The 16615-nt window shown below is 35.1% G+C and overlaps 1 protein-coding gene across 1 annotated transcript; it reads right to left on the bottom strand.

The window, feature by feature from the left end:
- Positions 1–51: 51 nt before the first annotated feature.
- On the bottom strand, positions 52–15288 carry LOC115441013. The gene is made up of 5 exons (XM_030165572.2): positions 15078–15288; positions 12730–12835; positions 3060–3220; positions 523–762; positions 52–424 (listed from the first exon to the last, which is right to left on the bottom strand). The coding sequence occupies exons 1-5, from the start codon at positions 15252–15254 to the stop codon at positions 266–268; spliced, it is 843 nt and encodes a 280-aa protein (XP_030021432.1). The 5' UTR covers positions 15255–15288; the 3' UTR covers positions 52–265.
- Between the last annotated feature and the right edge of the window lie 1327 nt (positions 15289–16615).

Raw genomic sequence — 16615 nt, 5'->3', positions numbered from 1 at the left:
GTCCTGAAAGTAATGACTGGCCTCGACACGTGAAAATAAAAACGATTTAAATATTAGTAGGTATAATAAATCTGCTTTATTACAACCCTTAATTATTTTCACCATTTTATTTTGCAAGCACAAAACTCGATAATACAAAAGTAAATTAGAATTATTTTTTAAATAATAAATAACTTAAATGTAGTTATTATAAGCCACAAGTTTTTGTACAATATCATCCTTCTGGGAGCGCACGAGGAGCTCGTAATCATGTAGAGTTGGCGTCTTATAGACGCAGGCCGGGATTGCGCGAGCGCACGAAGTTGAGCAGCTCGTCGCTGTCCTCACACACGAACGGCTTGACGTGATGACATGCCACGTCGTGCCACTTCACACCGTCGTTGTAGAAGTTATTCAGGATCGCCAAACAGGATTCATCATTGCCCTAAACATAGCACAATATAAAAATTAATGATTATGTGAAGCAATGGAAATTAGATAAATATATATTGGAAAAAAAGTTGAAAGTTCTAGTCGTGTTACCTGAGCAGCTTCACGGTTGTCGGGCTGGGCTTGTCCGTAGCCGCCGGTGTACGACCAGTCGCCAGTGTTGCGCTGCGTGGTGGGACCGATCTTGGCGCCAGATCCAGACCAGAACCAGCCGTTAACATTGGGGGGTTGTAGGTCAGGGCGGTCGCAACCGGCGAAGTTGCATTTACGACCAGACGTCCAAATGTAACGAATGTTTCCACGAGCGATTCTTTGTTTTACAAATTCATTTTCCTGCAAACATAAATATTTAATTTTACTATCGTATTGTGGGTATCACTCAGCGATAGGTTTTTTATAATTGCGATATCCTGTCTCTACCTAAAAGTACCTGTTTATATATTTGCATGGCTAAGAAACATTGCAAGCACTGTATTGATTTTGTTTTAAGGACTTGATATCCAATGTACCTACATGGATAATTACTTTTTTTTTTGTAATCGTGGAGAAAGTGCCTTATTACTACCGCCCAGCCTTCGTGGGGGGCGACTGAGCGGTTATGCTGGGGTAACCGTGCCTTACTGCCCGGCGTTGAGCCGCCCGGATTTGATGGTGACCTTCGGGCGACCGCCGGGCCGAGTCCCTAACCCTATATACAACTTAACCTATGCACGGCCTACCAGCTAAAACTCCGCGGTGGCCCTCTTCGGCGCATTAGGGACGGCTGCGGGCTTCCTCTGACTTTGAAGTGTCTAGTCTGCAACCGCAGCCGCCCCTGCGCGGTGCCGCCTTGCGGCCCGTCTCCTATAGGGGCTCGGAAGCCCCTGCGCACCGAAGGACGCCCTCGGCGTCAACGGCAGTGTGTGGCCAACAGCACACTGCCGTCCATCCCGGGGGTCAACCGAAAACATGGATAATTACTTGCTATTATAGAAATCTATACAAATAGGTTTCTCAGGATCATAAGTGCAATGCAGTTATGTAGGGCTTTGAACCTAATTCGAAATTCTTAGTGACGTAGCTACTTTTTACGTGCAGTCTAACGCCTAGTATGATTGGACTGTTAAGCAACTTGCTTGCCCCGTGATTGTTAAATTTTACAAATAAATAATACAATATTCAAAGTCCGTACGTGTATTAATAATTGGAGGCATAAAAAACATAAATTATGATGTAATAAATGTACGCTTTACCTGGTAAGCGTAAAGACGCCATGTGACTTTTACTTTTCACGGAAACTACTTGTGTCTATTTCTCACTAGATTCCGAACGACAAGCAGTGGGTATAAACGGTGTGGTGAATAACAATACATTTTTAAGTAATGTGTGTTGCAATATCCGCGATGCCGTAGTGGAAGATGAATTCGTGTCAACACCGGGAAGTGTACGTCCGTCATGTCCAGCTCTAGAAGTGGGCAACACGGCTATAGGAGGAATTTGTGCCACGTGCCACTTGTCCGGCCCCTATACGGAGACGCTGTGACGCACTCGGCGTGCGGCCATTGCACCCCTTTCACGCAATAGACTTTAACGCTCTACAAATTGAATCATTCGATCTGACTTAATGAATATTGATGCACGCGATAACAATTTTGCTCGCTGAATACGTTGCCGTCGGAATTCCGGATGTGGAAGAAAATTAAATGCTTTTATGTCAAGACGTTGCAGTAGCCATTTGCCAAGTTGCTACCGTATAGTACCTGAGTAGGCAGGTGTTAGGTGCATATTATAGACTTAAAAATTGTACCTAATTTTAAACGGTAAATCTATATACCTCCTCTATATTTTAATTAACACCCTGTATAGTTATTGGTATGCGCGACAATCTTTCATGGTGAAACATAAATAACTTAGGTACTAAACAGTAATCATTTTGAAAAATACCCGTGTAACAATAATAATATTCAAGTTGTGAGTGTCTCCGTGTGTTAACTTGTTACCTAAAAATACATAAATAGCATTCCCAAGGTCTGAACGTCTAAAAATACTTACAGGATTGCTTAATACTCAAACAATTATAGCCTAGCGAGAAGTGCGAAACCTGTCGAATGTTCTTGAAAAAATTGTCTGAATCTCAGTCACTGCTAGTTTTCAAGACATTCTAAATCAGACCCGGATTCGAGGTTGACCAATGAAGAAATAGACACGCAAAACATTTTTAAACTAATTTAAAAAGTCCTTCGGTATTGTCATTTCGTGGCGACTATTTATGAATGGAGCCTTTTGAAAAATAACTTCTCCATATCCATTTCATACGGTTCGCTTAAAAATGTATTAGGTATCTATATACCTAATACATTTTTAAATAGTAAAGCACTCGTATATAATATTGTGCGTGTAAGAAATAGACAAAAATGCATAATGTTAGGCTCATGTTGTAGATGTCAAGCCATCCTTGAGTGATTAATGGCCTTTGAAGCCATGAAGATAGACCGTTAGGAGACACCGTGTGGGAGCAGGTGTCGCAATATTTATTAATACATATCGACATTATTATATCCGGAGTCTAGATCAACTGCCTCCTAATTCTGTGAGATCTTCTTTCATTGCTCTACTTTGATGAACATGGTAGTAAAGTCGATTTTACTTACTTGTGGTGTTTCCAGGGACACGGCGTCCATGCAGTGTCTACGGCAAATATTTCTTGCGTCCAGCCAATCTACTTCTAAGTTTCTTGTTGGCGCGTGTTCCCAACTGAAGAAGTAGGAATGTAAAACTCCACGTGCATCACGGTACGTAGAATGACGAACCCCTGGAAATAACATTTAGGTAAAAGTTTGCGGGTATTTTAATCATAAAGTACGTGGCTAGTAAGACCTCTTGTTATTCAATTTTGAACGTTTTTGCTATCTTGTGTTGCACAACAAAAACTATGTAGGTATTCAGGATTATAAAGTAACGGGACCGTTGAGCACTTCATCGCATACAAAAGCATGTCAGCTATTGAAATGCGAATGACGACAGGCTTAACTCATTCCATGTTTCGAAATGGTGTTTATCTTAACATCCAGTCATTCACTGGTTTGCATAACATCGTATGTTGTGCTGATTCTCACAATATATTATTGTGGGGTTCGTTTGAAGTTGTAACCTTATGGCGTCACATAGTTCAGATAGTAAGTAAGTCTAGTATTGTTACCGCTAGTGAGTCCGTGCTCTACCGTACACAGACTCGCACACGGACTACTGACTTACCTAAATCCGCTAAAACTTCGACAAGATCATTAGGTATAAGCATTAAGTATATCGTAATATGCATAAAACGCCTATTAACATGTAAAGTGGAATTTGTTTGTTTATATAAACGCGCTAATCTCAGGAACTATTGATTCGAATTATCAAGGAAGGAATATAACATCGCGCTACGACCAATAGGAGCATCAATGAAAATTTTTGCATAAACGGAGAAAAAATATTCCTTTTGAGATTTTCACTGAGGGAAATGTTCCTTTTAAATAATAATAAAATATCTATATGTATACTACACGTTTCTATTAAACTATAAATTCAAAAAAGTACTTACTAAACAGAAAAATTACCTAACTTCATAACAAAACCCACACCTCTATCCTTAAGAAATAGCTACCAAGAAGTGAAATGAATTAATTATTTACTAAGTTTGTGAGCTATTATCCGTATCATAATATTCATATTATGTGGATATGTAAGATATATTGTTACCTATATTCTAAAGTAGTTTACACAAGTAAATAATATGCAAGGTATGACAGAAGTATCTAACTTAGTTTATTATAACTGTCGCGTCATCGTTATAAGTATTTACATTTTCCACTTTATGGACATTTGACTTAAGTAATTGACTGAAATTTAGTACATCTTTTAATAGATATAAATGTGTGCAGTTTTTGCGGGAAATGAGGACGAACGACTCATAAGGTGTAGCATGAAGGTAACAAAAAAGAGTTAAGTACTTAATTGGAATGTACTACGCCTATTGAGTATGCTTAAGGTTCCATTAAGATTTCTGACCTAAGACTAACACAATATTTGCGCACATGTAAAAAGCCACAGCCTACACGTCACAAATAATAACAATCGATCTACATTGATGGCGTAAAAATCCAATTATCATGAAGCTTTAGGTAAATATTAAACAGCTATAAGGCGATAAAACAACAGAATTCATTACTTTTATAAACGTACCTACATAAAGAGCTAACCGGTGATGTTATGTTGTACCTAACGGTAATATTGCTGATGTGTAGGCAACACAGAATGCTTGACTTTAAAAAAATATTTAGTAAAATAAAGAACCTACTCAACACAGGGTATGGTACCTGCATATATGATGTAGGTACTTTCAGCGGGACCCGTCTGATTAACTAAACTTGCATAAAAACTATGATAAGAACGAATTGACACATCTTGATAGACTTAAAAGCATATCTACATTCACACATTAATAACTTCAAGATTACGCAGTTAGTTATGAAAGATACAATAATATAGCGATAAATGTACTATTAGCAACAATCTGTACAATATAACTCGTGCGTTAATGCGTGGCATTACAGTTCGTTGTACAGAGTGCAATCAAAACGAGCCTATCGTCAGATAGTTAAATGAAGCGATTCTTTTGTGAATAGAAAGTAACGATTTTTTTTCTGTAATTTGAATAAAACTTTGAAACATCCAATCCAATGAGTAAACATAAAAGTTATTATGACTTCTAGGTGAACATAATAACTGTTAATATACATGTATCATATTCAAATGGATACTTTTTTAATGCGTTAAACCACTTCCGGAAAGTCACACATTTATGAGAATGGTTTATGTAACATAGAATCTGTATAGGAATTAACAGTTATGCTTATTGAAGAGTCAGTGTAAGAGACGGTAACTGTTACTTCCCGTGGAAACAAAATTATATAACCGATGAGACGTGCTCTTTGTCGGCAGCTCAAGTGAAGCCGGAAAGTACCAACCTCTGCTCGACACACACATAGGTAACCGTGAGATAACTCGTTGTTATTATATTAGCAAATGCTTCCGGCGTGTATCGTTCGAAGAATTTCGTTGTTGAGAGAAAGTTGCGAAATAGCTCATAATTTTAGTGTTAACTATTAAACCAAAGTAATCACGAATTTTAATAAAAAATGTATCAGTAACTTTTATTAAAGTCATCAATTTATGACATTGGCAATAAATATACACAACGAAGCATATACGTGAATATTTGTTATTTCGTTATTGGTACAAAGTACAAAGATATTTGTTGCTTTGTTGGGATCTGAATGTATGTATTGTTGTTGCAAATGCGCTCCCACATGACATCGCATGGGTGGCGCCATGCTTTGTGTTATGTAGGTATGCGGGTCCATTGCGAAAGCTTTAAATTTTTCCCATAACGTGACATGTGTTATATTTATTTGATGTTAGTAAGTAAATAAAAATATGTATTTACGTATTGTAAAAATATATCGACAGTTGTCGTATACTTACCTACTATGGGTAAAGTTATTAAACAATCAGTCAATTCATAAACTTTAATTTATAATATTATTATATCTATACTTAAGCCAACTGTAAAAACTAAGGGATCACCCTTAGTTTTTACAGTTGGCTTAAGTATAGATATAATAATATTATATATTTTTTTTAAAAGATTTCCATCAGGAAATCATGAACTTATTATGACTTTCTTAGACATTGCAACATATGTAGTTAAAGATACAATCACATTGAAGTAGTAAGTGTAAATAATAGAAACATAAATATGTAAGTCTTGTACCTGTATTATAATATTTATAAAATAATGAATAGGTACATTGACATTGTACTTATGCCTACAAAAAAAGGATGATTTTACCGTCTAATCATCGCACTATACCGTCTATCTTACTAATACTTATATTATATAATGTATAAACACGAAAGCTTTTAAAAATATTGGGACGTTTATTAGAAGTAAACGCAAACATAGCTAAACAGATTTGTATTAAATTTAGCACACAGACAATGTATGCCCTGGATTAATACTAGAATGGGCTACTTTTTATCCTAGTAATTTGGTCCAATAGGCAATAAATGGATTTTTAAATCTGATTTTAGAAGTAGAAATTTTAGATTTTGAGGTCGTACAGGTGGCGTCATAGATGGCTACTTTTTATCCTAGTAATGTGGTCCAATAGGAAATAAATGGATTTTTAAATCTGATTTTAGAAGTAGAAATTTTAGATTTTGAGGTCGTACAGGTGGCGTCATAGATGGCTACTTTTTATCCTAGTAATGTGGTCCAATAGGAAATAAATGGATTTTTAAATCTGATTTTAGAAGTAGAAATTTTAGATTTTGAGGTCGTACAGGTGGCGTCATAGATGGCTACTTTTTATCCTAGTAATTTGATCCAATAGGAAATAAATGAATTTTTAAATCTGATTTTAGAAGTAGAAATTTTAGATTTTGAGGTCGTACAGGTGGCGTCATAGATCGCTACATGATGACGTGAGCGGGAAAGTGTTAATTGTATCAAAATATGCAAGTGGCGCCATCTAGTGCGTACACAGATTGATTTGTGTGTCTATTGCATGTATCAAAATAAAGTTTAGTCTATGCCAACCACGCCGGTGTTTCAATAGGTTATGGGCCCAGGCCCGCGTAAAATTTTATAAATTAAGTGTTTAGTTTTTATACAGCACAGTAATGATGGCCGGAAATTATTCATTGAATGTACCGAAGTTAAAGGGTAGAGATAACTACGATGATTGGGCGTTCGCGGTTGAAAATTTCCTCATCCTTGAAGGCATCGACATCAGCAACAGCAGTAATTTAAGCGAGCAAGACGACAGGAAGGCTAAAGCTAAGATGGTGATGACGATTGATCCGTCGTTGTTTGTTCACATAAAAGTGAAACAACAGTGCATAGCTTGTGGACCAAGTTAAAATCGTTGTTTGACGACTCTGGTTTCACGCGCCGTATCAGTCTACTCAGAAACTTAATTTCCATTCGTCTCGAAACTTCGGACTCCATGACAGCCTACGTGACACAGCTTGTGGATACAGCTCAGAAACTCAAAGGTACAGGTTTCGAAATTAATGACGAGTGGGTCGGGTCGCTTTTGTTAGCCGGATTGCCAGACAAGTTCGCGCCAATGATCATGGCGATAGAACATTCAGGGATGAAAATCAGTGCAGATAGTATAAAAACGAAATTATTGGACATGAGTGCAGACTGCGAAAATACGAAGTCCGAAGGTGCTTTTATTGCCAAAACACATACCAAAGGGCACGCCAAGTATATAAAGAAAAAGCAAATGGCGTCGATTATGCTAGTAACAAGCCGGTAAAAATATTAAATGCTATAAATGTAAACGCCTAGGACATTACAAAAATCAATGTCGGAATTTTGATAATCAAGGCAAGAATCAAGTGAACGCGTTTAGTTCAATGTTTTAACCGGTAAATTCAGCGATCAGGATTGGTACGTGGATTCGGGCGCAAGTACTCATTTAATTTCAGAGAAAAATAAACACTTATTGACGGATGTCTCGTACGACATGGAAACACGAGATATTGTTGTGGCCAATAAAGAAAGTGTGCCTGTTTTATGTTCTGGAAATCTACACATTACTACATCTGTTGGAGATTCAGAGTACAACATAAAAGTGAACAATGTTTTGTGCGTGCGTAACCTTACTACAAATCTTCTATCCGTTAGCAAGATGATATCTAGTGGCAACAAGGTAATATTCAACAAGAATATATGTTCCATAAGAAATCAGAGTAATGAACTAATTGGCATAGCTGAATTAGTGAATGGTGTATACCGATTAAACTTAAAGTCAGAAAGTTTGTTAGCAGCCTCAGCAACAACGACTTCGGTTATGGTATGGCACAGAAGATTAGGTCATATAAATAGCAGAGACTTAAATGTAATGAAGAATGGCGCTGTGAAAGGTCTTGAGTACAAAGAAAAAGAAAATATTAGTAAACTTAATTGTACAGTATGCTGTGAAGGAAAGCAATCAAGGTTACCTTTCCCAAATAGTAGTAATAGAAGTGAATGTGTGTTGGACTTAGTGCATGCTGACGTCTGCGGTCCAATGGAGACAAAATCGATTGGAATGTCCAGGTACTTCTTACTATTTGTGGACGACTACAGCCGTATGTCATTTGTGTATTTCTTAAAAAGTAAAGATGAAGTCTTTAAGTGTTTTAAAGAATTTAAGTCGATGGTTGAGAAACAGAAAAATACCAGTATCAAAATGATAAGGTCAGATAATGGGTCAGAATTTTGTTCAAACGAAATGACGAATTATTTGAAGCAAATGGGTATTGTTCACCAACGCACAAACCCGTACACACCACAGCAGAATGGGCTTTGTGAAAGGCTAAATAGGACAATTGTAGAAAAAGCCAGATGTTTATTATGCGATGCAAATTTAGACAAAAAGTTTTGGGCTGAAGCTGTTCATACAGCTGTCTATTTAAGAAATAGGTCATTAGCCAGTGGATTAAACCAAAGAAGTCCATATGAGGTCTGGACGGGAAATAAACCAGACATAAGTCATATGCGTATATTTGGTAGTGTAGTCATGGTTCATGTTCCAAAATCAAAAAGGTTGAAATGGGACAGAAAAGCTGTTAAGCATTATTTAGTTGGTTATTCAGATAATGTAAAGGGTTATCGATTATATAATCCAGTTCAAAATGAAGTTATTACAAGTAGAGATGTAACAATTATAGAACCAAATAATGAGTCTGATATGTTGCAGGTTACTATAGAGGATAAGCAAAATTCTATATCAGAAACTTTTCAGCAAAGTCCAGAAAATGAGTCTACAGATCCTACTCTATCACCTTTAATGAATCATGAAGATAGAACATGTGTTGAAGATGCTAACACTAGCTCATCAGATGAGTTGTATGATCCATTACCTAGAAGTGATCTGAAGAATGTTCTGCAGAATGATATGCCAGTACGTCATAGGCGAGAAAGGCGAATGCCAGCCAGATATAAGGATTATGATGTTGGGAACATGTGTGTGCAGACGGACATGAATCTACATGGAAATCAGATATCACTTGAGGAAGCTATGAATGGAGCAGAATCTAAGGAATGGTGCTTAGCTATAAAGGAAGAACTAAAATCTTTTGAAGAGTGTGATGCTTGGGAAGTGGTGGATAAACCATCACAAGGCACGGTTGTACAGTGTAAATGGGTGTTTCAAAAGAAAATAGAATCTGACAATAAAGTACGTTATCGAGCTAGGTTGGTGGCGAAAGGCTTTACACAAAAAGCAGGCATTGACTATAATGAAACTTTTTCCCCAGTGCTTCGATATTCTACATTGAGACTTTTGTTCGCTTTAAGTGTTAAATATGATTTAGAAATAACCCATTTAGATATTACTACTGCTTTCCTTAATGGTTCTTTGAATGAAACTGTTTATATGCATTTGCCAGCAAACTTTGTATGTGCAGATAGGCAAAATAAAGTATTAAAACTCAAAAGGCAATTTATGGTCTTAAGCAGTCGGCTAGATCATGGTATAAATTAGTTGATGATTGTTTAAAGAAAATAGGTTATAAAAATTCTGTTTATGAACCTTGTTTATATGTAAAACAAAATGAAAATGAAAGAACTTTCATTGGGTTATTTGTCGATGACTTTTTTGTCTTTTCTAATTGTGTTAAGGAAACAGAATATCTAAAAGATGTATTAAGTACAAAGTTTAAACTAAAAGATTTAGGGTCTCTTAAACAATGTTTAGGTATGAGAATAAAAAGAGAAAATGGTATACTTACTATTGATCAAGAGCAGTTTATTGAGCAGTTGCTTAAGAAATTTAATATGGAAAATTGTAAACCTATGAGCACTCCAATGGAGGTAAATTTGAGACTAGAAAAGATAATAATTGTTGTTATAAATATCCTTACCAGCAACTTATTGGTAGTTTGTTATATTTGTCAATATTAACAAGGCCAGATATATCATATGCAGTTTGTTATTTATCTCAGTTTAATAACGCATATAATGAGTCTCATTGGACACATGTAAAACATATTTTAAAGTACTTGCAAGGCACTAAAAGTTATGGTTTAAGATATGTTAAAGATAATTTAGATTTAATTGGCTATGTAGATGCTGATTGGGCCTCTGATTCCCTTGATAGAAAGTCATATACAGGATATGTATTCAAAATGTCAGGTGGTGTTGTTTCACATGAATGCAAGAAGCAACAGACAATTGCATTATCAAGTACTGAGGCAGAGTATGTTGCAATTTGTGAGTCGAGTAAAGAAGCTATTTATCTCAGAAATATTTTATGTGAATTACAGTGTAGAGATGATTCTCCAGTATTATTGTACAATGACAACCAAAGTGCTCAAAATTGTCAAAAATTGTTTGTTTCACAAAAGGACTAAGCATATAGATGTTAAGTATCACTTTGTTAGATCAGTTGTGAATAAAGGTCTAATTGAAATAAAGTATTTAAAGACATCAGATATGCCAGCTGATATTCTGACAAAAAGTTTAAATTCATGTAAACATTATAGGTTTGTGAAACAGCTAGGTATTACTAAAATTGATTATTAGAGTTGTTACATTATTTTGATAAGGGAGTGTGTTAATTGTATCAAAATATGCAAGTGGCGCCATCTAGTGCGTACACAGATTGATTTGTGTGTCTATTGCATGTATCAAAATAAAGTTTAGTCTATGCCAACCACGCCGGTGTTTCAATAGAAAGGACTTTCGCGCGGGCGAATCGACCAGCAACACCTAGTAATTTATAATTGGTTACAATAAGAACTATAGACTTAATGGATACACATACCTACATAATATCATTTTATAACGTGTCATTTAATGACTAAATGTATTCTAATTTCTAATACATTAATATTTTTTATAACTAAACTGAATAAATAGTATGTACCATAAGTACTTACTTACTTAATTGTTGGTGATTTTATATGTTTATTTTCTCTTTTTAGGTAGGTAAGTAATACGTAATAAGTGTGAAACAGCGTTTTTCTATTTAATGATATTCACCTACTTTTGTATGTGTTTTTATGTAGGTATTTACTATAGTTTAATACCTATCCAACCAATGTTTGGTATTTTACATAAAACGTGACTACGTAGAGAATTCTAATATAGGTCCATTGTAATGACTACCTACTGATAATTTAAAATGATTCGAATTAACCAATCATAATCTCATACACCGATACACGATACACAGACGGTAGACTGTCCCGTCCCATGTATTACTTACGTTAAAAACTACCGCAATCGATCATAATAGTCTTGGAATAGAATTCAAACTACATTAGAGGAGATTATAGTTTGAAAGAGCGTCGTTAAGAAAACGAAGATATTATGTTCAAAATTCAAATCTTGTTAAACCCAAAAAAACCTCTGCCTAAATATAACCCTTTTACCTTGATACATTTATTTAACAAGTGCACGATGTTAATGGGATTAGACCGGGCAAAGGCTTATGCTTATACTAAAAGACAATTTGCCTTCCCAATGTAGGTATCTACATGAAACGAGATGTCGCGGTTACACGCGATAGTTTTATACTATTTTTTTCTATTTATATTATATAAGTATAATGTTCCTGTTTCTATCATAATATCTCTCTTGTGAAATATAAACTTTCACTTCGTAAAAATTATCCTTCAGGTAAAATGACGGGAAGTGAACGTAAGCAATAATAGAATAATGACTTAGAGAAGGCATACAGAAAATCGGTCATCCACCAGCGAGATTGACCAACGTTATATTGTATAAGTAACATTATAAGTATGGGACGTACTAAAATTCGATACAAATAGGACTGAGACGAATAAAAACCTACAACACGCACACTCACGCATTTTATCGCTCTAGGCACAGGTGCAACTATTGCACCCACTTCCGCCGAGTGCATTCTGTCCCATGATGTGGCAAGGAGTGAGCCTATCATCCTATTGGGCACACATTCCAGACTCCGGGGATCAAACCCGATACATCAACACTGCAGTTGTACCGAAAAACAACAACGCCACTGAGGCAGTCATAGAAAAAATAAAACATAGAAAATGGGATGAGTTACCTACATGCTTGAACCTACGTTTTAAACATCAAGTGCTCAAGGCATCGTTACATATACCTAGCTGGTACTACCTATTTACCTATTTATACTTTTACCAAGTAATAATGTAAAAATAAGAATGTTATATGTATATAGGTTGACAATTTTATGGAACATAATATATTACTTATACTAAAAAAATACATACTGTTTGCGCAACTCCTCGGGTCGGGTAAGGCAAGACGCCGCTGGGCGTTGGCAATGCACACCACTGCCAGGAACGCAACAGCCGCCAAATAGATATGCCGGCTCATCTGTATTACAGAAAAACAAATAATATAGTATACAAGAATATATTATCATATATTTTTTCCCAATATGAGTGAATTAGCTCGGTTTTATTACCTATTTATTAAACAGTTTTTATCGATTTCAAGTTAGTTCAATATGGAATTGTGTAAACAATACATAGATATACACAATCGCCGGTCATTTATTGAAGAGTTATAATATATTAGGATCTGATAAAGATTTTCGGGGATAGCCAATAGAGGGCTATCCCCGAAAATCTTTATCAGATCCTAATAAATATATTATAGCTATACTACTAAACCCTTATCTGACAAAATATATTTTTTATAACAAACCCATTCAAATTCGATAAGTAGTAGAAACTACCCAGAAGGGTAAATACATGCGGGTTTAATACAAAATCTCCTATTTTTTTTAACAAACCTACATATTGTATTATTATAACACCAACATTAACACTTTTCTCTAACTTTCCATAATTCCTTGAATTTTTCTGTCATAGATGTGCAATTATTAATTGATTTTCTTTTAAATCAAACGATTCGAATGCTGGCTAAGAACTAAGTACCTAAATACATGAGTTTTCCAAACTCAAATTCAAAAGGGTCTTGCGTTAATGTCTATGGAATATTAACCCAAGACCCTTTTGAGTATTTTCCAGTACTCCGACACACAAGCCACATACACAAAGATAAGTATGTATCTATTTGAAAATTTCACTCAGTAAATAAACTAAATTTAATGTATATACAGCTATATTATTCTTTTAATAATAAACACTAACGTAAATCTGCTATGTAAGTACTCGTATTTAAATGTTACATTAATTATTTTATATGTGTAATATGTCTAGCATAACTTGCAAAAAGTGTAAGTAATATGAATCTATTACATAAAAGATTTAAACGTGTTCGGATTCGGAAAGGCCTAATAATTCCTGCTCGCCAAATACAATGATTACAGTTTAGAAATATGCAATCGACTGTGACATCAATTTGAGAGCATCACATATTAAATTACATTCACTGACACATTTGGCTAGCAAAATTTCCGTTGAATACCGGATAAAGGATTTTTTATTAACAGCTTCTTACTATTTAATTTATTATTTCCTATCGTCCCAAAGCACCGACAATCATACGACAATTTTTGGCCATACATCGACAAATTACGAGGTTGAGCACCTAGGGCCCCGTGACTTTAGGAAAGAAAGTAATTATTGAATAGCTTTTTCTGGCAGTTCCGCCCGTATGGAATTTCCCTATATAAAAATAGTAGGTTAGGCACAAAATCTTTGTAGCATATTTGATCCAAATAGTGGTTAAAGTGCGATTATCCATTAAACACCCACAAACTTTCACATTTATAACAATGTATCTACGATTTACATAATATACCATGTTAACCTTTAGCACAAATTTATTACTTACTGTAACTTCTAATTACACAAGCCCCAAATGGAGTCGGCTTGATGGTTAGCGAAGTACAGTTCAACTATCCATACAAGCATTGGCCGGCTATTGACTTCGTAGTTTTGTTTTGACGAAAGTGGTCATGGGTGAGGCCATAATATTATTACAAGTTCGCTTTCTTTTATTTATGCAAACCACGAATACTTGAGGACAACCAATACGTGAGATGAATTTATTTTGTTGTATTTGTGAAAGCAAAACCCGCTTTATTGACCTCCTTGCTTCGAGCTAAAATGTTTGCGTGAAAAGCTACTCAGTGTGCGAGAAATCGTCGATTTGGGACGCATTTTACGTCAAACAGAAAGTTGCGTCTTCGGTTGTTTCATCTTGCGTCCACGTGTATGAAGTGAACAAAAACATAATATTGATTACGTAATATTATCAACATCTATAAGATAAGTTATAGTTATTATACTTATAGTTTAACTTACACTGTTAACAATAGTTTTCAATATTTTATTATGACCGTATTTAGAATTTATATTTTTATTACTAAGGTTAAAAATAAGCTTCATCTTTAATGTACTTTAACAATTTAGTAATATTTTACTAATGACAATTAAATTTAAAATATTATTTTTAAAGTTATAATTACATTCTACATGCCTTTTTCTGATGAGTTATTTATCCAAAATATGCATGTTTTTGGTCTTTTACGACTAAAAAAACAATCCTTTAGTTAATAATTCATAAACCTTCTGGTTTCAGAAGCATTTGGTCAGTTTCACTTTAAGGCTGTGTGAGGTACATAAGTGTAGTGCTGAGTGCATACCTCTGTGGAATAAGTAGTAGATGTCAGTAACACAGTGAAGCGTTTGTGTGCGGCGAACAGCTGTAGGCGTGCGGATGAGACGCTGTGGGTACGCGATGCGCGGGTGTGAAGCGCGACGGTGTCGGAGGGACTGGCGCAGGCGCAGGTCTCCTCTCTAATTAAGCCTCCGACATTCATTCACTTTCACTTCCAATGTAAGAAGAGACCGCCTGCCTCCATGCTCCTCTTCATAACATAACAATTAAAGACCTTCTGGAGGCCGTAGTGGATTAGAACATGTTTGCATAATTTACGATCATGTGCGATATCGAACCGAAAGGGGTCACGAGAGTGCAGTTAACAAAAATAAATTTCTTTGATCAAATAGGTACCTACAGTGGTGTAACAAATTAAAATAATTTGCCAGTGTAAATAAAGCAAACAATTATGTACTTAGTAAGTACTAAACTAAATACTAAGGAAGTAATACTAAATACATGATACAAGATCGATTTTATTTGTTCCGCGTGCTAGTTGCCTAAACGCCGATGCTTAGTTGCTGTAGTTGATAGCAGAAGGAACTTCAAGGCTAATCTTCCTAGATGCTAACTGGGGAGGAAAATAAAACATTTACTTTTCCAATTATGTAAGGCAGGCTTACTTTATAATTGGAATGAATCTTTAATTTAGTACCTATCTTGAAATTTAAGCATATTTTGTAGAATTTAGTAGTTAGTAGGTACCTATCAATCTGTTATTGCAAATGCAAATTTAAGTAGCTATTTCTTATGGATCGTTTAAAAAGAAAAATACCAAAAAATAATTTTCTGTGCGGTCTTCGGTACATAGGTACAATATTAACAGACCCAAATTAAAAAATTCTAAACGTTAAAATTTAATTTTAAAATTTCGCAATGTAAAATTACATAACTCGGTTAAAGGTCATTCAACTCCATCTTAAGAAATTGCAAATTTATGTAAACCATTAAAATAAAATTAGAATGTTTCTACCTCTTAATATGTTTGCTTACATTATAGTTCTATAGACATTACTTTTCTATTGCTATTCTCCTTATAAAGGAGACGGGCGAAATTGGGCTTGACTGTACACTTATGAAACATTTATAAATATTCTTCTTCTATTTATATATCAGCGATTAGAAAATATTAGATTGTATTACAATGGGAAAATAAAATATTTTTTATTATGCATAAGTAACTGACTTCCGGTATCGGGAATATCAGGCTGTCTATTATTAATGTATATTATTATTATTGTTATTTTCTTTCTGTACTTCTGCGCAAGTGAATGTTTTTGGTTTGATATTTTTATTTTAACGACTACGGCTTTTCGAGAATATTTTGACGATTGCTGCTTTAATGAACTACCCACGCTTATTCAGCAACCGACTTTGATTTCTTGCTTGCTCGCCTGATTTTGCTTGTTCTACCGGATTTTGAAAAGTAACGATGAACCATCAACACCATTGTGTTAATTGTGGCATAGCTACATGGCGTTGTAACACTAAAGGAATTCGTCAAATTGAAAAGGGAATAGT

The sequence above is a fragment of the Manduca sexta genome, chromosome 23 (genome assembly GCF_014839805.1).
Source record: "Manduca sexta isolate Smith_Timp_Sample1 chromosome 23, JHU_Msex_v1.0, whole genome shotgun sequence".
Taxonomy (NCBI): domain Eukaryota; kingdom Metazoa; phylum Arthropoda; class Insecta; order Lepidoptera; family Sphingidae; genus Manduca; species Manduca sexta.
Note: the sequence above shows the minus strand (reverse complement) of the source record. Positions and strands in the feature narration are given on the sequence as shown.